This window comes from Neolamprologus multifasciatus, chromosome 4 (genome assembly GCF_963576455.1).
Source record: "Neolamprologus multifasciatus chromosome 4, fNeoMul1.2, whole genome shotgun sequence".
NCBI classification, from domain to species: domain Eukaryota; kingdom Metazoa; phylum Chordata; class Actinopteri; order Cichliformes; family Cichlidae; genus Neolamprologus; species Neolamprologus multifasciatus.
In genome coordinates this window covers 26,638,436-26,661,948 of record NC_140442.1, presented here as the reverse complement: position 1 = coordinate 26,661,948, position 23,513 = coordinate 26,638,436, and the positions used below count along the sequence as shown (strand labels likewise).

The 23,513-nt window shown below is 41.0% G+C and overlaps 1 protein-coding gene across 6 annotated transcripts in view; it reads right to left on the bottom strand.

The window, feature by feature from the left end:
- Positions 1-5,016: 5,016 nt before the first annotated feature.
- LOC146520664 (TANK-binding kinase 1-binding protein 1-like) overlaps positions 5,017-23,513 on the bottom strand; it is a 41,108-nt gene continuing 22,611 nt past the window's right edge. Inside the window, exons 2-13 of one of the 6 annotated variants that reach the window (XM_085156974.1) lie at positions 21,486-21,726; positions 21,242-21,373; positions 20,521-20,625; positions 20,251-20,401; positions 18,176-18,369; positions 17,569-17,636; positions 17,371-17,477; positions 16,136-16,308; positions 15,753-16,034; positions 15,074-15,154; positions 14,753-14,980; positions 5,017-7,894 (exon numbers count right to left, since the gene is read on the bottom strand). In XM_085156974.1, the coding sequence (XP_085013100.1) occupies positions 7,766-7,894; positions 14,753-14,980; positions 15,074-15,154; positions 15,753-16,034; positions 16,136-16,308; positions 17,371-17,477; positions 17,569-17,636; positions 18,176-18,369; positions 20,251-20,401; positions 20,521-20,625; positions 21,242-21,373; positions 21,486-21,719 (1,884 nt within the window). In that variant the 5' untranslated portion in view covers positions 21,720-21,726 and the 3' untranslated portion in view covers positions 5,017-7,765. Of the gene's footprint in view, positions 12,973-13,857; positions 15,155-15,752; positions 16,035-16,135; positions 16,309-17,370; positions 17,478-17,568; positions 17,637-18,175; positions 18,370-20,250; positions 20,402-20,520; positions 20,626-21,241; positions 21,374-21,485; positions 21,727-23,513 lie in introns of those variants that run through there. The other 5 variants (XR_014873715.1, XM_085156973.1, XM_085156975.1 and 2 more) reach the window with 5 other exon arrangements.

Genomic DNA, 23,513 nt, shown 5'->3' with positions numbered 1-23,513 from the left:
ACATTTTGGGGCATGTATTCTGTAATCTGTAATGGAATACATTTTTAAAGTAACCTTCCCAACACTGTGTATATATATATATGTGTGTGTGTGTATATATATGTGTGTATGTGTATATATATGTATGTATGTGTAATGTGTATATATGTATGTGTGTATATATATATACATTGAGTTCCTGATGAAGGCTCTTAGGGTCCCATTGATCTTGTACAATTCTAGGCATTCCAGTATCCAGCTGTGGGGCATTGAGTCATAGGCCTTCTTGTAATCAATCCAGGCAGTGCACAGGTTGGTTAGTCTGGTCTTGCAGTCTCGGCTGACTGTTCTGTCTACCAGTAGCTGGTGTTTTGCGCCTCTGGTATTCTTGCCAATTCCTTTCTGTGTCCCGCTCATGTATTGACCCATGTGCCTGTTCATCTTAGCCGATATGATGCCTGACAGGAGCTTCCATGTAGTACTGAGGCAGGTTATTGGTCGGTAGTTGGAGGGGACTGGTCCCTTCTTGGGGTCCTTGGGGATCAGGACCGTCCGACCTTCGGTTAGCCATTCCGGGTGTCCCTCGTTAACTAGCAGCTGGTTCATTTGTGCTGCCAGATGCTCGTGGAGTGCAGTCAGCTTCTTCAGCCAGTAGGCGTGAACCATGTCGGGCCCTGGTGCTGTCCAACTCTTCATACTGGAGACCCTTTCTTGGATATCTGCCACTGTGATGGTTACTGGACCCTGTTCAGGGAGGTCGCTATGGTCTGCCCTCAGATCCACTAGCCACTGAGCATTGCCGTTATGGGTTGCGTCCCTCCCATATGCTCTTCCAGTATTGCTCCGTCTGCAGCCTTGGTGGTGCTGTTCTCTTATTATTGTTCCCACTGAGAGTACACCTTTGCTGGTTCTGTGGAGAACTTCCTCCTGCCTTCTATCTCTCTGGTGTACCTCCTCAAGCGGCTGGCCAAGGCTGTGAGTCTTTGCTTGGCAGTTTCCAAGGCCTCAGGTATGGACAGCTTGCTGTATTTCTTATGCACCTTCTTTGTCGCACCTTTCTGCAACTCCGTTAGTTGGCTAACCTCCCTCCGTGCTACTTTGATCTTGCCCTCTAGCCTCCTTCTCCATGGAGGGTACTGCCCCTTGTGGCTGTTCAACTTGTAGCCAAGCATCTCACTGATCACTGCTGCCGTATTGTAGATCAGCTTGTTAGTGTCGGTAATCGTGGCTGTAGGTATCGTCCGTAGTGCTGCATTAACATCAGCAGACCTTCTGAGGGTACTTCACGTAATCCTGGTAACCGGCTACGGGGGGTCCAGGTTTCAAGCTTGGCCATGATCCTATCTTTCAGGTCAGTTCCTCTCGCACTCAATGATCCTTCTCCTGTCGCACTTGGGGCTATGTACCCAATCTCGGGTGGGGGTGATGATATCTCCCCCCTGACCTGGCGTCCTGACTCCTCCTTGCCGTAGCATTTATGTTGTACCTCGTCAATCTCTAGCTGTGAGAGCAGTCCCTTCTTTCGAATGTTGGAACACTGAGCTACTAGTTGTTTCGCCGTCATTGTGGATGTTGGGTATCGAAGAATCCATAGGTCCCTCATCCTATTCATGTAGCCCCTTCCGCCGGGGTTACTTGCGTAGTAGCATTCCAACAACGCCCTGTTTTCGTCTCTTGCCCACCGATGCCTATATATATATATATATATATATATATATATATATATATATATATATATATATATATATATGTATATATGTATATGTATGTGTGTATATATGTATGTGTGTGTATATATATGTATGTGTGTGTATATATATACTACAGAAAATTATTTTAAAAAACAAAACAAGTGTTGGTACAATGATTTTCTGAATAAAAATAAATTTGTCAAGTATAAGGTTGACATAATAATCTGACAATACTATAATATTGGCCATATTGTATTTACATTACCACAGTGAGATGATTTTAGTCTCATGAACAACATCAGCTAATTGTTATTTACTAACTACTCTTGAAATGACTGTTCAGTACAGAAATGAAGCCCAACAATCATGTTTTACAGTCCTGTGGTCTCAGCCTCAGATACTCAACTAATCAAAGTGATGTTATGACAAAAATGAATGACCAACAAAACATTTTTTCTCCTTCATTTATGTCACACAATGCTGAATGTAACGTTTCTCGCGGTTAGTATCATGGTTGCTAGGCAACCTGAACAGCACGACGAAGGCTAGACCGTCCCATTTCACAAGCCTCTCATTTCCGCACTTCTCGTACTTATAGTACGCACCGTACGTAGTACGCGTAGTACGCGTAGTGCGCGTAGTGCGCGTACTTCAAGCGTGCAGACCCTGAATTGGGACACAGCCCATGTTTGTTAACCCTGAAATGATGGAAACACAGGGTGTGTTCCACGCACATGCAGTACCTCTCTCCTATTCCTCGGTAAAAGAATTGCTAAGGACTTACGAAATGAGAAGAGCTATTTGCTGAGAATTGGAACAGCCCTACACTTGTCTCTCCTTAACAATGTGATGCCAGATGTCCACCGTATTGAAACTACAGAAGATGGACTACCTTACTTTGCTATGATGTGTTCTAAACCCGATGTGTTGTCATGAGAAGCCTGTGAAAAATATCTTCATTACAAAGGCTGATGTTCTAAACAAGGAACGTTTACTAATGTCTGCAGTTGCATGAAACCATCGTCTGATCTTAAAAGCTGCTGGAATTACTAAAGAGGCTCAAGGTCAATTTGTGACTGACAGTTGTGAACAGGGCTATCTTTGCAGCTTGCTTAATGGGATATGGATTTGTAAGCTTTTCACTTCCAGGAGGAGACTTTATACAGTTGTATGCAAAGCACTGGGCACCCCTGATAATCTTCACGATTTTCGTTTAGAAATCATTGGTTCTTTACATCAGCAATTTCATTTAAATATATCAGCAGATGACCACAATAATATTTGACAAGTGAAATCAAGTTTTTAGGATTTACAGAAAGTGTGCAATAATTACTACTGTAACTGAGTCACATATATAATTTGTACAAAATCTGACGCCACGGGGGGAAAAAAATCAGGCTTTATGCCTGTTGTTTTACACGACAGTAAATAATGTTTGCGCTGTTCTGCATATGTGATTGGTTAACTGTTCCACACAGATTTCAGGTTTATAGAGTGGAAGAGATTGTAATGATGCAGCTCTCCTTTGGATAAATCCTGAGCTTCACCTCACAGCCCCCTGATCATTCAGTGAGCTAGTTTAAGTCATTGTACTGGACTACTGCAATTCATTATTATCAGGATGTCCAAAAAACTCACTGAAAAGCCTTCAGCTAATCCAAAATGCTGCAGCAAGAGTACTGACAGGGACTAGAAAGAGAGAGCATATTTCTCCTGTTTTGGCTTCCCTTCATTGGCTTCCTGTTAAATCCAGAATTGAATTCAAAATCCTGCTCCTCACATACAAGGTCTTAAATAATCAGGCCCCATCTTATCTTAATGACCTTGTGGTACCATATCACCCTATTAGAGCACTTCGCTCCCGCTCTGCAGGCCTACTTGTTGTTCCTAGAGTATTTAAAAGTAGAATGGGAGGGAGAGCCTTCAGTTTTCAGGCCCCTCTTCTGTGGAACCAGCTTCCAGTTTGGATTCGGGAGACAGACACTATCTCTGCTTTTAAGATTAGGCTTAAAACTTTCCTTTTTGCTAAAGCATATAGTTAGGGCTGGACCAGGTGACCCTGAATCCTCCCTTAGTTATGCTGCAATAGATGTAGGCTGCCGGGGGATTCCTATGATGCATTGAGTTTTTCCTTTCCAGTCACCTTTCTCGCTCTCTATGTATTAACAGACCTCTCTGTGTTGAATCATATCTGTTATTAACCTCTGTCTCTCTTCCACAGCATGTCTTTTATCCTGTCTTCCTTCTCTCACCCCAACCGGTCGCAGCAGATGGCCGCCCCTCCCTGAGCCTGGTTCTGCCGGAGGTTTCTTCCTGTTAAAAGGGAGTTTTTCCTTCCCACTGTCGCCAAAGTGCTTGCTCATAGGGGGTCATATGATTGTTGGGTTTTTCTCTGTATCTATGAAGCGCCTTGAGGCGACTTTTGTTGTGATTTGGCGCTATATAAATAAAATTGAATTGAATTGAATTGAATTGTACCGTTTATAAGGTTGGGCAAACCTGCAGTCTGCTGAGACTGAAGAAGTCACCTGGGTGATGATGAAATGTTTCTCCCACTGAAAACGTCCAGATGAACAGAATCAACTTTTTGGGATTTACTTACCTGGATGATTGAGCATGCATCAAGACATGTGAAACCATGTATGTGTCACAGTTAATGTTAAGCTACACAGCATAACATTAACTCTACACAAGTGGAGGTACACAAACTATATTACAGACATTTTATAACCCTACATTTAGAGAGTACATTAGTGAATGCAAAAAAGTGGGAGGAGCATAGGATGATGTAGCTCAGCTTGCCACAATGCTTCTCTAACTACAGCAATCTTATCTCAACTGGACTACTGTAATTCTCTATATGTAGCTGTTAGCCAGTCTTGTCTAGCACGGCTCCAGCTGGTCCAGAATGCTGCAGCTCGTTTCCTGACACGTTCAAAGAGACACAAGCATATTTCCCCGATGCTCGCCTCACTTCACTGGCTCCCAGTCTGGTTTAGAATTAAACACAAAATTTTGTTGATGACTTATAAAGCGCTGAATGGTCAGGCTCCAGAATATCTGTCTGACTTACTGCAGCCATATATACCCCCTAGAGCTCTAGGATCAAGTGATCTCTCGCTCTTGGCCACTTCTAAGTCGAAGCTGGTTCACAGAGGTGACTGGGCATTTGCGGTTGTGGCGCTGAAAATGGGGAGTGATTTAAAACATTACAAAGGCCAGTCTTTTCAAATCCCATCTTAAAACACATTTTTACTCATTGGCTTTCAACACCGCATGAGAGTTATCTATCTATCCACCTAGTCATCTGTTACCAGGTATTTGTTATTGATGTTATTTGTTACTGTGTAATTTTTGTTTTTTGTTTTTTTTTTAAATCTTTGTAAAGCACTTAGGTCAACATTTTGTTGTTATTAAATGTGCTATATAAATAAAGTAAAAAAAAAAAAAAACAGCAATGAAACAAAAGGAAGGTGTACCCAAACAGAGGCTAACCAGGAGTATTCACACCTCTCCTGCACCTTCCTGTCAGCTTTGTGACAGCAGCACTCAGTAAATCAGCTTAAATTTAACTTCCATTCCACTTCCAGCAGCCAGCATATGTTCATTCACAGGCACTGGTACTGGTGACCTTGAGCGAGACAGTGAACCCTTACTGCTCATCATTGTAACAGCTCTAATGCTAACTAAGTTTGTCTGTAATCCATAAAACAATAGCAGCCAAGAGTCAAAATATTTGTTTATAGTTGTGGATGCATGTCCACATCTTCTGCACAGGAGCCAACTTGCAGAGAGCATAATAAGAGTTCTATATTTTCTTAGTTTAGTTTAATGTGGAGATTTATATCATTTACATAAAATTATGAATATTCCAGCAGATTTGTGAAAATGATTAAAGAAAACTAAAGGACATTTTAAATTACCATACATTATTTTAAAATTGTTGACATAACACTAAATGTCTTGATTTAGTTTAAGTTTTCGTTTTAGCTTAAACCAGGAAGGTATCTACCATGAACTCAGTCCAGACTCTATATAAAAGATAGACTTCAGCATATGTTAAAATTCACATCATTGGTTACATTATAAATAAATAAATAAATGGCCAATGATAGTTGTTATGAAGGGGAAATAAGCCACAGAGACCAAAACGTTTGTACAATGTCATATACATTTATTTGCTTGATATGGACATTTAAACATGCACATTGACTCGCCTTTGGAGACAGCCTCCAGTCCCCACTTAAGGGACATCTGTGTTATCTGAATATCCAGGGGCATCCTCTTCATATAAAACTTCATATAAAACACGGATGTAGCCACCCATTGCTTTTTGGACACCTCAATTTGAAGCTTCAGCTGACAGGCTACAGTTTTGGGCCTTTCTTTTCCGACACGGATGTTGTTGCTTAGTCCAGGCATGACACTCAAGTAGACTTTTTTATTTTAGGTCCTACTTAATTATCTAACTTGATAGAAAAAAAGAAAAATAACTTTTTCAAGTTCTACCAAGCAGCTGGTAGAGCTTGATTTTTTTTTTAAAAGTGGAAGTTTAAAAACTTAAACTTCCTTCATGAAAGTTTAAAACAAAATTATTATCTTAGGACAAATAAATACATGGTATATGAGGCTCCTTTTTTCAAGGATATAATAATAATAATAATGTCATCAACATTATTTTTAAGTAATTAAGTATCCTAAGTTTGGTAAAAAAACAAAACAAAAAACAAACAAGTAAAAATCATGACAGTTTAGGTAATAGTAATCCCATGGTCAGATGGATTGGTGTTGCGGCTACAGCGATGCGGATGCTGTACCGGTCTGTTGTGGTGTAGAGAGCTGAGTGTGAACATGAAGCTCTCAATTTAACAGTTGATCTACGTCCCTACCTTCACCAATTGTCACGAGCTGTGGATAGTGACCGAAAGAATGAGATCGTGGATACAAGCGGCAGAAATGAGCTTCCTCCAAAGGGTGGCTGGCCTCTCCCTTAGAGATAGGGTGAGAAGTTTGGCCATCCGGGAGGGGCTCAGAGTTGAGCTGCTGCTCCTCCACATTGAAAGGAGCCAGTTGAGGTGGTTCAGGCATCTGACAAGGATGCCTCCTGGGCCCCTCCTGGGTGAGGTGTTCCAGGCATGTCCCACCGGGAAGAGGCCCAGGACACGCTGGAGAGATATCTCTCGGCTGACCTGGGAATGCCTTGGTGTTGAACCGGACAAGCTGGAGGAGGTGGCCAGGGAGAGGATGGTTTGTCCCATGTTAACAATCTCACATATGCTGGTAAACATCTTTCTAGCAATACATCATTACATGGTTTGTAATCACATTTTTAGTTTCAAAAGTTAAAAAAATAAAATAAAATAGAGCTAAAATGACAAGCCTGAATCATTTAATAAAAAAATCTGTATTTATTTGTATTTTTAAGTGTGTTTTAAGCCAATATTAAAACATGCAAGATTTATTTAAAAACAAATTACTGATTAATATTATTATTGCCCATGGTAAATAAAAAGTGCTAAGAAATAATAGTTCTATTATTATTTTCTTACAGAGAATGTTAAAGGGTTAATGTGGCTACCATGGTTCTACGGGTCTAAATTTGCAAACCAAGTGTGCTCTTCATACCCAGATCAGACCTCAGTTTGTATATTTTCAAACTGCCAACTTGATCCTCTACAACATTGAATTGTCTTCTGTTTCCAGGACTGCTTTCAGGCCAGCACATGCGGCACTGCAAAAAGAGTGCCAGCTGCAGTGGTTCCAACTATAACATATATAATTTCTTAAATGTATAAATGTTAGTTTGGAATGAATGAAAGAAAACCTATAGTGCTTGATGAAAAATAATATGCAATCCATGTGTGTTTACTGAAAAGGAAATTGTGGCCTGTCAATGCTTTCATTTCACAATTAGATTGGACTATCCACTTCAGTGAGATGGGTAATGGCCATACAAAGGTTGGAGCGATGCAAAAGACTCATGCAGGCTACTCAAACCGTTCCTGGATCAAACCAAGAACCAATCAAAAATAACCTTTATGTCCATCTCTGGTGAAAAGTGAGCTTACAATTATTTTTTAAATAAAAATGAAAGGTCAGATCTTGCTGTTCTCCAAGTGAGAGTCAATGTGTTTGATGAGGGCATCATCAGGGTAACTGGTTGGGAAGGTCAGCTGGCACAGAGGGCAGCTCCGAGCAGCATTCTCTTCCGATTCCATCCATAACTGTGGAGATTAAAAAAAAGAATAGGTGTCAAATTGCTTAACCATCAATAATGGTAAATCCTTCATAAAGTCTTCATAAAGCTTCAATCAAAGAGAACACAAGTCCTTCAGCACAGTTTCTCGATGATGGAAAACTGTGATATGATGAAGTAGAAAAGCTTCTTATAGCTTGGATTATTAATTGTTTAGCTCAAGTGTCACAGAATACTTTTAAATATTTTAAGTTAGCCTCGCCCTGGCTCACTCAACAAAATGCCAGTGAGACTTTTTAGAATAGCTTTGGAATAGATGATTTATCCCAAAAGAGCAGCTCACTCTCAGACTGTAGGCTTAATCTCTAAAAGTATAAGTGGGTGGAAAAGTCTCAGCAATCAAGCTCCTTTCCTGTAGAGCCAACTCCTAGTTTGGGTTCAAAAGATACACAACCTATTTAAAATTGCTCTTAAAACTTTCCTTTTTGATAAAGCTTATAGTTAGGGTTGGGTCAGGTGACCCTGAACTATCCCTTCCACTGCTATTGGCTCAGGCTACTGGGGGACTTCCCATAATGCACTGTGGATTTCAGTGCATTATGAATGCAAATGGGATTTTCCCTCCCATTTGTTTTATATGCCGCTACTGCACATCAGCCTTTGTCTTCTCTTTCATATAGTTGAACTTTATTTGTCAAAATAATGTGCAGCATAAAATCTTTTTGCATGCACCAAGCAAAATTTAGTTTGAAGAAACTTATGTGACATGAAATGAAATAAATATGGATCATGAATAAAATATGTGTCATATTTGGGAAAGTTTTCCTTTTCTTGCCCTTCCTTGCTCTCCCTTCTCGTCTCCAACAATTTTACAGCCACCATCACCATGCTGGTAATCCTTGCAGGGCATGATCTGATCTGAGCCTTGTTCTGCTGGTGGTTTCTTCCTGGGCGATTATGGCTCAAGAGTTGATTATGGCTCAAGAGTTGGGAGTTCACCTTGTAATCGGAAGATTGCCGGTTCGAGCCCCGGCTCGGACAGTCTCGGTCGTTGTGTCCTTGGGCAAGACACTTCACCCGTTGCCTACTGGTGGTGGTCAGGGGGCCCGGTAGCGCCAGTGTGCCCCAGGGTAGCTTGCCATCACCAGTGTGTGAGTGAATGGGTGGATGACTGGATGTGTAAAGCGCTTTGGAGTCCTTAGGGACTAGTAAAGCGCTATACAAATACATGTCATTTACCATTTAAAAGGAAGTTTTTCCTTCCCACTGGTGCCAAAGTGCTTGCTCGTAGGGGGCCTTAGCACCTACGAATCTAGAAGTTGTCTGATCTGACCCATATTTCCCTTCTGTCCTCATACTGCGGTTAAAGGTAACTATACTGCCTATACTACATGCAAAGAAGGCTAGAAGTAGCACTAACAGGTCTTATATGCCTGTTTAGGTTTATATTGTTGATTTGTCATTATGCTTGGAAACAATTTGCTTCATATATGCTTAGAGGTATATAATCAAATGTATAATGATATAGCAGTCTGCAAAGACTCTTTGTGCCCCCAGAGCACTCTGGCATATGCACACACATTCTAAGGTCATGAGAGAAGTCGTACCTTCTCTTACTGATTTATGGTATAGGAGGACACCTGCTCTGTATCTGTTTTAGTATAAGAGCCCTTTGTTTAGGTGGACCGCTGGGCTCCTAGCACCAGCTTTGGGGAGTCGTTCACAGGGTTACATCTTGACCACACACACACACACACATACACACCTACACGTATACACAGACTGGTACTCTTTGTTCATATGTATGCCTGTGTAAGATGTCATATGTTAATGAACCTATACATATTCATGTAACCACAATAAAGAGAAGTGCTACGGGGGAGCTAACTGAGAGTGACTGGGGTTCAAGTGGAAGGAACGGCGCTCGTCATAGTTCTCTCCATCATGCACGAGCAACACAAAGTGCTGTGGTGACTTGCGTCTTGCTTTTGCTGTTGTAGTAGAATTGTCTTGGTGTTCCAGCAGTAGGCCTGTGCTACACAGACCTATCAATGCCCACTACTAGAATTGCACCACCAGTGCTACACACACATCTTAAGAGAGATTATGGCACACTCCTTTTTACATAGTCTTTAAATCCTTTAGGTTTCTTGGGTGTCACATGGCAAACCCAAAGCTTTAGCTTGAGAAGAAAATGACACATCACAAATTTAGAAGATCTTCAATCAGCCTAAAAAATAGTTTGTTGCTCTAAAAATAGAACCCCCTCCTCAAAGCTAGAACATCTTACTATTCATCACTGATTCAAGAAAATAAAAATAAAAAAGTCTAAGTTTCTCTTCGACACGGTAGCCAAGCTGACAAAAAGTCAGAGGTCTGTTGAGCCAAGCATTCCTTTAATCTTATCTAGCAATGACTTCATGATTTTCTCCACAAATAAAATTAGATTCATTGGATAAAAATGATTCAAACCCATCATAATGTCCAGCCTTTTTAAATATCATTGATATTTTTTAGACCTGTTTTCTCAGAATGATCTTTCTGAGTTAACTTCAGGAATTACTAGCAGACCCATTCTCACAAGACTTCTCTAAGAAGTCCCACTGTTAGTTAATGCTTCCTCAAATGTGATCAGCTCATCTCTAATAATCAGTTACCTACCACAAATCTTTAAGGTCGCAATAATTAAACTATTATTTAAAAAGCTATCACCTGACCCAGTTATCTCAACTAATTATAGTCCAAGCTCTTTTTATCTTAAAAATACTTGAAACATTAGTTGTAAAGGATTTAACTGATCACCTGCAGAGAAATGGTTTATTTGAAGAGTTTCGGTCAGATTTCAGAATTCAGTACAGAGACAGCGTTACAGTTTACAAATGATCTTATGGCCATCGACAGCGGACTCATCTCATTTGTGTATGGACAGCAAAGGAAGAATTTCATTGCACAGAGAAATGCTATTTCTTCTGTACACATGAATTCTCATGATTCTCCTTGAATCTTGAGTCTCTGCACTTGTCCTGCTAGATTTGCATTTTATATTGTTGACCACAATATTTTATTAGGAATTAAAGGGGCTGCACTGCAATGGTTTGAATAATATCTGTCTAATAGACAGTAAATGTTGTTCATGTAAATGGGGAGTCCGGCCACTACAGCGGATCAGTGGTTCTTGTTGCTGTACTGCTCACATCAGTGTAGCCCCGTCTCTTTCTACTCATGTTCTCTTCGCCTTCGTCAATACTGATTCTACTGATAATAGACTCTACTGATTCTTTGCCTGTTTCTTTGTATATAGATTTCACTGTCCCTATTTCTGCCCTGGATCCCTGAGAGTGAGTTTGGAAGTTTGAGTGTGTTTCTGGCAGTGTCTGACTGCAGCGGAGAGTGGTGTCCTCCTTCTCTCCATAGCACTTGGCGGTTGTTGTAAATAAGCCATGAAATTTCAATTCCAAACTCACAGAGTCCTGTGCTTGACTCTGTGAGTTTACTGTGACAATCTTAGAAATATGTTATCTAACCACATGCTTACTCTGGATGGCATTACCTTGGCCTCCAGTAATACTGTGAACGGACTAAGACATATCCTTCAGTGTTCATATTAAACCAAATGTTTAAGGACTGCTTTCTTCCATTTGTGCAACATCTCTAAAATTAGAAACATCTATCTCAGAGTGACGCTGAAAAACTAGTTCATGCATTTTTTACTTGTAGGCTGGACTACTGTAATTTATTATTATCAGGAAGTCCTAAAACAGTCATTCTCAAACTGTGGTACACGTACCACTGCTGGAACATCTCAAAAACTTTTTTAAGATTAAATGATTATTTAAAATGTTAAAAACATTTCAAGATCACAAAAATTGAGTTTGAATTAAGTTTTGTCTTTTTTGAAAAAGGCATATTCCTTTTTAAATCAGCCAGTAGGCAAGCTTACTAGGCCAGCCTAACAAGTAGCTAAAAGGGTTGACAAACTAAGTCGTCATGGCAAGTGGAGGAATGAAAAATAACGGTTCAAAAGCATTGCAATCCTGGCTCCAAACAGGAAGTATCAGAAGGAGAACTGTACTGAATAGCAGACAGCAGAAACTTTGGACTTTTGAATACAGCTGTTCAGGGAATACCCTGCACTTTCAGACAAGGCGATGTGCTTTCTCCTTCCATTTACGATCACATATCTACACAAAATACAGAAGCAGATTGGATCTGAAGCTGACCTCAAATGACCAAGACATCACAGAACTATGTTTACAGAGCCATGCACATTCCTCTCATTAGGTATGTAGGCTAAGTTGCAAATAACCAATAAGTTGATACAGAGCAGTTAATAGCCTCACTGAGTGTTTCAGTGCAGTACATTTGTTATTCACTTGATGGGTTTTTCAGTCAAGTACAGTTATGGCTGTTTATGGCAGTTAAATATTTAGCATTCATATAAGAAATAAAATTATCTCGTGTAAACAGTATATGTTGTTAAATAGGCCTATATCTCACTCTTTTTCCCCCTCTCTATCTATTTTGTCTTTTCCACACACGTATTCACACTCCAATAAGCACATCGGAAGCAACTCAAGCTTCAGTATCTTGCCCAAGGATACTTTGGCATGCCAAATGGAGCAGCAGAGGATCAAACCACCAGCCTTCCGAATGGCAGATGATATGTGCTATTTCCTGAGCCACAGTCATCCCATTAATTAAAAAACTTGATTTAATTGAACTGAAGCTTTCGGCAACAAGCCGATAACAGTTATATGATTTTAGAAGAGCAAACATAATGAAAAGAAGTAAAACAATAATATTTGGACACTAACAAAGTGTGCGTCTTTGTTTAATGTGATGACATTCAGTGTCTTATTTAGCCGCTTGTGAGCAAACCAAAATGTAATTCATGAATGGGGTGGCTATTTACTTACTTCAACATTTAGAACAATATAATGAAAATATTCAACATTGCCAAAGAGTCAATGTCACAGATATTTATCAGAAATGGTGTGTATCTGTGACATTAAATATCTGAGAAGATGCTTCTAATTACTCATTTTTTGCAGAGCTTCAAATTACATTGGGAATTTTTCACATGCAAAGTTTGATTTTTCTGCCTTCCTTGTGTCACGATCCTGGGTCTTATGACCCAGTGTTTTGAGTTTTAGTTCTTTTGATGTTTATAGTGTTTGTTTAAGCTTATTAGGTTTCTTATGTTCATTTGCTTATTAGCTCCCTCTTGTGTTTTCAACCCCTGTGAAGTCTCCTTTATTCTTCATGTGTTTCATGTCTGTTTCTTATGTTGTCAAGTTTATGTAGTCAGTGTTTCATTGTTTCCTATTTTATTTTGAAAGAGGTCCTGTGCTTTGGTGGTCTGTTTTGCTCTTTCCCTGTGGGCGTCGTTATGTTCATGTTGTGTCTACTTTGCCTTTCTGTCCCATGTTTCGGCTGTGTACAGGCAGGAGTAGGACCCAAACGCAAGACTCACAACAACGAAATTAAACTCAAAAAGCTGCTTTATTGCAGGACGGCATGAAAAACTAAACTGGGACATGGGTAAACTAAAACGCAAGGAAACACAGCCATGAGGGAGACTACGACACTGACAAAGAGAAACACAGGGCTTAAATACACAGAGGGATAACGAGGGAATGAGACACAGAAGGAGAGCACAGCTGGGAGTAATCAGGCTGGACGAGACAAGGGAAGCAAAACTAGAAACACTCACATGAGACGTGGACCTTCAAAGTAAAACAGGAAACACACTGACTGAACTCAAAACATGTAAACTTAACAGCAACTGAGACAGAACATAGGAAGCTGAAACATGGGACAGAAAGGCAAAGTAGACACAACATGAACATAACGATGCCCACAGGGAAAGAGCAAAACAGGCCACCAAAGCACAGGACCTCTTTCAAAATAAAATAGGAAACAATGAAACACTGACTACATAAACTTGACAACATAAGAAACAGACATGAAACACATGAAGAATAAAGGAGACTTCACAGGGGTTGAAAACACAAGAGGGAGCTAATAAGCAAATGAACATAAGAAACCTAATAAGCTTAAACAAACACTATAAACATCAAAAGAACTAAAACTCAAAACACTGGGTCATAAGACCCAGGATCGTGACACCTTGTCAGCTCTGTGCAGTGTTGCAGAGTGGAAAGCTGCTTTTGGGATGCTTCTAAAATGACACAGTTGGTGAAGTTTGAATCACTGTAGGCTGCCTGTCCAGGGTCTATCCTGACTCTTGCACTAGACAGCTGGGGTAGGACCCCAGCTTCCTGCAACCCTGAAATGAATAAGAGCAAGAAGATGATGGATGGATCATTGTCTTGAATGGGCACAATCTGCTCCATTGGCTGCATCAGAACCAGAGCTTGGTAAAGTTTGTGTTAACCAGAGACTCTATTCTAGCATCTAACAAAACCTCATGAAGAAAGCCCATCTATGCCCAAGCAGGAGAACTGGAAATACAAGTTGCTAACTTATTTCAGGGTTTAAATATTACTTTCTGCTGTAGTACAGAGTCTTAAGAGTTTGTGCAAGTGTCTGTGATAGTGTTTTTCTTTTTTTTTTTTTTACCAAGTTTAAACGAATATTTCAGTGTCTCATCTTTACTGCACAAACTAAACAGGTAGATTTATTTCTCTGTGGCATCAGCTAAAAGGAATACAGGAATGTATTTTTAAAGCAACTTACATTTTTTTCCCATACACAAATTATACAAACATAATCTTCAGCATGTTAAACAAATTAAATTAACAGAGGTAACAGAGGGGTTTTGTGCTTCAGTGGGACTTCTTTTGAGCTGCAGGAGTGAGCCTGTTGGGTCTGCAGGAAATCTCTTAATAGCTTCATGTAATCCCCAATATTGTTTTCTACTCACATTAATAGATGGCCATGACTGAGCATGCTCAGTGTTCACGTAGGGAGGCAGATGGCATGAGAGCATGGTAGGGCCCTCAAGGGCTGAGAAAGAGGGATGGTGGGGCTGTTTCCTTGGAGACTGGAAAGAGGAGTGAAGGGGCTGTTCCCTAGGTGACGATGAACCAGTCCCAACAGCACCAAGAGTATGAGGTGGGCTGGCAACGGGCGATGGATATATACATACGTCCTGTAAATTTACATAGCACACAACCCCACACATCTTCAATATGACCTCTAACTCTAGATGAAAATCAGTAAACATCAGAATCATTATTATCACCTCTTCATCATCTGAAGACTGAGGTGGTGTTACCAGTGGCGTGGGTTCAGTTGGCTCGTCAGTGTGACAGAAGTGGTGAACCTTCATGAGAAGAAAAGTAGGGTTAAGTAGATACTGTAGTTTGGCAGAATAGTAGTCATTTTTGATGTAACTATCATGTTACATCAAAAATGACTAAATTATTATCAGAGTAATTACTTTTCTCTGATAATCCACTAGCCAAAGGCAGCTTAGAAACTAATCCACTATTTATTAAGTTGAACAAACAACCACCTCCTAGCACAATACAGACTCCATTAGCTAGCTGCTACATTGTGCATCAAGCCATTTGTCTGCATTACCAAGAATGTTAGTGCTAGCAAATACTAGCAATAGGTCAGCAAGTTTTATCTAGTGAAGCCAAATAGGAATGTGGCCATCAGTGGAAGACTACTTTGAAGCCCACTACATCTAAAATATCAAGGGTAACCAAAAAGAGAAAATTTGACACTAAAATACCTCATTTTGATTTGTCGAACTCAGCATGCTCAAGCTTCATAAAATCTTCAAATAAACTATGGACTATGGACTAGCAATGGCCAGAGCACCCAGCACTCACTGCTAAAATGGGTTACAAACCGTTGTTTCATCATAACATCTGAAAAACAAGAACTAAGTGAATACAAGTTCTACTTCTCACCTCAGCAGCCACAGGAAAGTCCAGGTCGAGAACACAGTGACAAGGACTGCTGCTCAGGCTGTTGTCACCACACCTTTCTACGCCCCTTCCTCCTCCTCTCTCCACTCCAGCTCCATGAGCTGATGCTGGTCTGACCAAACCCACCAGTGAGGTACAGAGCTGACTTTTGGTTTGGCTGTAAGCCTGCATGTCCCCATGGACGTGCCTGGGTTTGGGAAGCGTAGATACTGGGTCCCTTAACAGATGAACTGGAGGCTTTTGGTTGACTGATGTGTCAGATACCTTGGAAACAGGAGGCAAGGATCAGTACAAAATAAAATACATAAAAAATATTTCACAATGTAGTTGTCATTTTCATGTTCTACTAAAATGTGTAGCCTAACCTCTGAGTAACTTCGGCGACCCTGGAACTTAGCTCGTAGGCGGCTGCTAGTCTGCTGATGGGAATAGGAGATGGACCCTTCAGTTGAGGACATAGGAGATGGGGGAGTGGGGAGGAGTCTGTCAGGGGAGAGTGAGGCATGCTGGGAAGAGGTTGGAGAGAGACGCTGAGGAGCTGTGCAAGAGCAAGAGAAAGATGAATGAAGAAAGGAAATAACAGACCTGAAAACAACTTCTGCTTTGTCTAAATATAACACCAGTCATTACAAAAAATTACACATTACTACATAGTTCTGAGTTTAAAGACTAGATGACTAGAGAGCGGCTAAGTGAGGAAGTAAGGCTGGAGGTGGAGATTCAGTGTAATTTCATGTTGCTGTAAGTTAGTGTAATGCTGATTGCTAAAGTAGGCTGGCGCAGATATAAAAATGTTACATGTAGAAATTCTTGTACATAGACACACAAGAGAGAATTTTTCATTTTTACAGAGTCCATTTACATTGCACTTCTAGCAACAAGAGAGCATATACATATACCAATGGAAAAGTACCAAATCGTATTATGTTGCTGACGTACACTGATTTAGCCTACCTTGATATGTGCAGATAGATATGAACTAAAATCATAGTTTTGCTTGGTTCTTGATTACCAAGCAAAACTATGACTTTTCATTACTTTCATTACTATGACTTTTCATTACTGTATTTTTTTTTTAAAATCTGTAAGAATTGCGAAGACTATCAGCAGGCAAAATCAATAGCTAAATTAGTGGCTATAGGGTTTGTCCCATAGATAGTTCACTTAAGTTTACTGTGGGTGCTGACATCTGTCCAACAAGTTACTGCATAGCTTCCAATCAAATAGAATCCAAGTAGAAGTTGCAGTGGTCACGGTATGGTCATCTATACAGATGGATGATTATAGCTCCTGCAGTGTGATGTGACTCAGAGGATGTTTGGACTCTTTCATCATGATCCAACAACTCCACAGCTAACATGAGTTGCTATAAACTATCAGCTATCGACTAAGATGAAAGAAAGTAGATGTTTATTATTGTTTCATAGGTAACACTTGAGCCTCGGTACAAAAACTGTTCCAGTAAGTGGGTACAGTACATGCAATTAAAATGAAAAACTTTCAAGCTGGTAGAGACTTTTAGCATATCTACAGGACAAGTCTCTCTGACAAATATTCTACCACAAAATCCACAAATTAGTCACTCTTTCAGGTTGCTTACCAGGCTCCTGTGAGACATGCTGCAGAAGGTCACTCTGCTTTGCAGCCAGACAGCGAACATGACCCAGCTCCTCTGTGAGCTCTGTGTAAGCTAATGCCAGGTTAACCCTGGAGCACACACACACAGACACATTCATATACACGCATAAGACAATAAACTATAGACTTCTATTTAAATATTCTTTGTAATTAGACTTACTGTTCATCGCCGGCTTTCTTTATCCATTCTACGTCACAGTGTTCACAGTGAGAAGACAGGTCCTGTGACTGACACAGACACACAAAGATCTGTGGTTAGAACTACCAATCACTGAAGGAAAACACGAGATGTGACTGAAAATGATAAATGTTTATAAATTAATATTATTATAAATGAATATTTGGGAGTATGTAAAATAAATCTTAAAGTCTATGCATGGGCTAAATGATTGAAAACCTTTAGTCTGGACTTTCCTCAGTATCGTCCTTTTATCCACAGTCCTAACAATTTCTGAAGATTTATTCATTTATTTTAATTTAAGGGTTGTTTTTTTTTTTTTTACCACAATAACTCTGAAAGCCTGCAGCAAGTGGCAGTCCAGGACTGTAATTTGTTTGTTGAATTTGTTTTAAAATAACCTGACATATAATGGGCAATAGCTGTAGCTTATAAGCTTTAACGTTAAAGCGTGGCTGCATGGCAGCACCTTAGTCATGGCTGCCTAAGTGTGCTTTGTTGACCCACAGCAGTTGTGAGATCACAATGTCCTGCAGTCCATCTGTACTCGATCATGGCCAGTTAAGCATTTAAAGCAATTGAGAGGTACCTGTCTTTGTGCTTCCCGCAGCTTTGCTACCTCGTGCTGCAGCCTCTGGACCTCAGCCCTCAATGCCTTCTCTCTCTGAAAAGCCCCCTCAGCCTGGTTCTGCGCACCCTCCAGCTCAGCCTCCAGCTGCTGCACCTTCAGGTCCAAAAGGGCATCCAGACTACAGGAGCTCTGCAGTGTTGGCCCTGGACCATCTGGAAAAAAAAAACAAAAACAAAAATGAAAAAAAGAAATGACAGCTTCACATATATCTCCCTGCTCTGGATTTCACAGTGTAACCCAGTTTGAACAGCGTTAGCAAGGAAATGCTGTTTGGCAGGAAGCCACAGGGGGTGCTGGATGTCATTAAAGAAAGCTGGGAGCAAGGTCCAAGCTCAGGTAAAAATGAAATTCAATATGTTCTGGACCTAAAAGCAAAGCTACACACACTGGGGAGGTTATCATGGGAAAATTTGCTCTAGGCCGAGGAACATCAGCAGCACCTTTGCTGGGAGATAAATTGCTTGTATTGCTCCCTTCATCCAGCTCACCAAGTGGCAAGGGCCATTCTTGGTCACACGACAAGTTTTACCAACACATTGACTATGAATTGGTGCTGTTGGAGCGGAGTGGAGCCACAGAGATTAAAGTTCCCATTGTTGTTTATTGTGTCTTATGTGTCATGTTTCTGGTCTGCCTGGTTAATGCTGTCATACCTGTGTGGTGTCATGTTTTCCTGTTTATTTTGAAAGTCCAGGTTTCATGTCGTTGTGTTTTAGTTTACATTTCTTGTGCATCATTATGTTCATCCTAGTCAGCTGTTTCCTCATGTGTCTCCACTTCCCCTGATCACCTCATGTTTGTATTTAAGTCCTTTGTCTATTACTGTTCATTGTCAGGATGTCTGCCAATTTTCCTCATGTCATCTAGTCACAGTCATAATTCCTGTCACAGTCATAGTTTTACCTTTTGTTATCATGGTCAGTCATGGTCAACATAATTTATCATAGTTATGCTTGGTGTTTCATAGTTTCATGTTTTCAGCCGAAATAAAGGCTTGCCTTCAGTTTGCAAACCAGCTCCTTGCCTCCAGTGTCTGCTTTTGGGTCCGCTCCAACAAACACACCGGCACACCCCACCGTGACACTGTGTCCCAAAACCAAAAAGGAGATGAAGCGGTACTTGGGGCTGGCTTGTTATTACTGCAGGCCCTTTTAAACTTTGCTTAGCTAACCAGCTTCTGACCTCACCCAAAAGCGTGTCCCAGAACTTTGTGGGTGGTCAACTCTGTTCGCTGTTACCTCCTACCTAGGAAAGGATCGAACAGGAATCTGAGCAAAGAGCAGAGTTAATTCCGAGAATGAAGGTTCAAGTTGGTCCTTAAATACCCTCACTTTATTGCAGCCCTATGATGAGCAGGTGTACCTAGACCACAGCAGAGACCAGCTCTGCCCCGAATGGAGGAGAAAAGTAAAACGTGTCTTCCAAGGTTGGAAAAAACAGGTCTCAAACTGCCCGAACATCCACACTATGACAGGCAGACCAAGGATGCTTGGCAGCACTACTAAGGTGTTTGACTAACGAATGGAAGAACAATCGCAATCATAAAGGATCCTCAAAACGGTCCAGTACCATCAAACCTGCTAATTGCCTGCATCTTCACAACATAGAAGCTCCACTAAAGCATAGCAACCAAGCTGAATAGGCACATGAGTAAACACATGAGCGCGGAGTGCATACTAGAGGGCCATCGCCCTCCGATAGTGGAGAAGACCAGACAGCATTGCTTGGATTGACTACAAGACAGACTATGACCCAATGCCACACACACACTGTACAAGGCTAATAGTGCTCTATAGCATTCATCAGGAATGCCCCGCCCTGCTGTTGGTACAGAAGAATAGCGGGAATAGAATATGTAAAGCAATGAATTTGTGAATCTGACAGATTTTAAATAAATCCAAATCCTGAACTATAACTATGACAGTTACAAACAGTATAGTTTCTACTTGCACTTTATGGATTAGAATATTTCTCCTACTGCTACCATAGACATTTATTTAAGCAGATGTGCCCCTGATATATAAAGAACCCACCTCTCGGTATGTCTAGACTGGCATGGAGTTGAGACTTATGTAAGTCTTTGCTGTGCAGCTCAGTGCTGAGTTTCTGCAGGGAACTATCTCTCTGCCTGAGAGCTGATTCGAGGATGCGGATCCTGTCCACGTGCTGCTCCACTAGAGTTGTCTGTCTCACACAAATGGAAACACAGAAAATTGCAACTGAAACCCAATCTGCTAGGAAATACCTCAGCACAAAATGCGTTTAACAGTACAAAACACATTATTATGTTTGTATGTATTTACCATTTTGTCTAGGTCTCTCTGGACATTGCTTTTCTCCAGGTGAATCTTCTCGTAAGCTTGGATGACTTCTTCCAGTCTCTCTTCTCTCTCTTTGCTCTTTTGGAGCTGAGAAAAATTATTTCTAACAATGTCAATTAATTCCAAATGAAATACAGTATACTGCAGGCATCTAAATTTCAGGAAGATATCTTGTAATATAATTTTACATTTTAAAAGGAGAAAAGTTTCTCCCGTTATGAAGGCCTCCTAGTTACTAAGACATTTGCCATGGCTCAAATGTGTGTTATTGCTTTGCGGTTCCAAGAGGTAACCCCTAGGACTTTTTTTTAGCTTTTTTTTTTCAGTCTGAGGATCTGAAGTATGTCAATGAGGGCATGATAGTTAATCAAATCTGAAAATGAGAGACTTCCTGAACAGTTAATGTAATATTTCTCTTAAACTCCTTGAATTAGAGCTTCACTGTGCAAGTACAGTGCTTGTGGTCCTGACTGCTGTGCAACATCATAACAGTCTTGTATATGTCTCAACACTGTTTTGCCTGATGCTCAGCTGTGTGTTCACTATTTGTCAGATTACAAAAAATCCAAACAAGGCTGACAGAGAAAAAACCTCAACATGATTCACATAAGAGACTTGACCAGACACTTCTAACTGATGTCATATAAAATGACTAAGACAACCCACTCATATGAGTTGAAGAGTACTGCATGTCAAATTTTACCTCCTGAGTGAGGGAGTTGATCCTCTGTTGTAGGTTGGTGGTCTGTGACTGGATAGTGCTGGTATCTTTGATGATGGGCTCACAGGAACAACACAGTATTGTCTCCTCTCCAAACTCAGTAATCATAGGGAACTGGGGGACAGGGCACAAACAAAGCATTGCCAACACAGAAATGTTACTGTATACTGTTTTGTGTATGGGGTCTAGGATGTGTGGATATGTGTGTGTGCCTGCTGCTCTCCACCTTGACTTCGTAGTGTTCGAGTTTCCTTTTAATGCTACTGTTCTCCCTCTCCAGACTGGCTAGTCGGAGCTTGATGTCATGGTAGGCAGCAGCCAGGGCCAATCCAGACGGCGGATACATGTCTTCTGGCAGACGACTGGGTGGCCAGCGGATGCCATGCGCAGCCACATCATCTCTGAGGCCCTCTCCTCCTCCTAGCAGCCCCAGCTCTCCTCTGCTGAACAGATCCATCATCAGTTAGCTACAAGGGAAAGAGACAAAATGGGGGAGAATTATAGAAATTCTTCGCTCTGTTAAGTTACAATAAACTGATCCGTAAGGCCAGTAATGTTAGGTTAGCACTGTTGCCGCAAAGCAAGAAGGTCCTGAGTTCAATTCCACCATCAGGCCAGGGGCTTTCTGTGTGGAGTTTGCATGTTCTCCCCATGCTTGCGTGGGTTCTCTCCGGGTACTCCGGCTTCCTCCCACCGTACAAAGACATGCAGTTATTGGGGATAGGTTAATTGATTAATCTAAATTGCCCATAGGTGTGAGTGCTGTAACCAAAATAATTTCCCCTAGGGATCAATAAAGCATTCTGATTCTGATTGCTGCAACAAACTGGAATGGGTGAACAGACAGAAAAACTAGTAGCCATGTGACCTCACCATGCTCCTCCACACCCATTTCACACAACAGGAGCACTAGCAGCAGTAAATGTATAAAAGCCTACATCCTGACAGAAGTTAAAGCCAGTGTGTGTGCTGCCAGGAGTTTATATGTTTCAATGAGGTTGGAGAGTAGAAAAAGATCACTACCTGTAATTTGATACATAGAAGTGGGGCCTAAGACTAATTGATGGGAGCTAACCAAAAATACTGCTGAATGGTGATATATTATTCCATCGTGATCCATCATTATCATCAGTTTTGACATCCAAAACTTTGAGTTAAAACATCCAACACTATTGTCAGAAATGCAGCCATGACAATGCCTTTTGGTACTCTCTGTACAGTCCATACCTGTTAACAAACAGATAATAAATATTTGAGTCAAAAGAAATTGAATTTGGATTCATCACTCCACCTGCTCCAACTAACGTCCAGTCCAGTTTGTGTGTCATTTTGGTTACTTATCCTTTTGTCCCTATTTCCCTTTATTAGGAATGGCTTCTTGAATGCCACCATTCCACTGAGAATATTTCTTCAGCAAGTAGTAGTAGATCAAGTGATCAGCCAGATCCATCTCTCATCTAGTGTGTCAGTGTCTCCGATTCTGTCTGTCTGTTCTATTATTTTTTATACGTTGTTACGCCCCTAGTCTAGGCATGTAGAGACGCACATAAGGTTGGAGGAGAGAGAGACAAATACCCGCCCTGGTTCCCAAGCCAAACATCCAAAACCAGTTGTGAGTAAAAAAGGTGATTTTATTGAAGGTAATGAAGCATAGCTCCAGGGTGAACCCAGGCCAAAATAATAAACAAAACAAACTAAGTCCCACCAGAGAAAACTAACTAAACCCTACGAAAGAAAACAGAACAAACAAATGACAATACTAACCCTCGCTTCCTAACCCGGAAAACAGGAGAAAACTGTTCCCAAAGAAAAAGGCGGCTCACCCCTTCCGCTTCAGCCTAAGGGTGCCTAAGCACTAAGTTAACACAGCAAGAGCGGCTCTCACAGATCACGCTCACACAAATACACAGCAAAAGTATGGGTTGGAAACCAGGGTCAGGACCGCGTCGGTTGTCAAGCTACTCGCTCGCTCCACTCTCTCTCTCTCTCTCCCGGCGGGAGCTCAGAGCGGCTTTTTGAATGCGGTCACGTGTTCCACGGTCCAATCAGCTGCTCACTACTCTTCATTAGGGGAGGGACCTGCAAAGAGTTTTAAGCACAGTAAAGAGACACAGAACAAAACAGCCCACACAGTGTTCTTATGGCCACAGCCGTATTACCCCCCTTCCCAAAATCAAAGACATCTTCTTTGTAGACGTTTTGGACAGTTATGTTTAAAGGAAGACACGGGATAGGGCATCCGCTAACACATTCT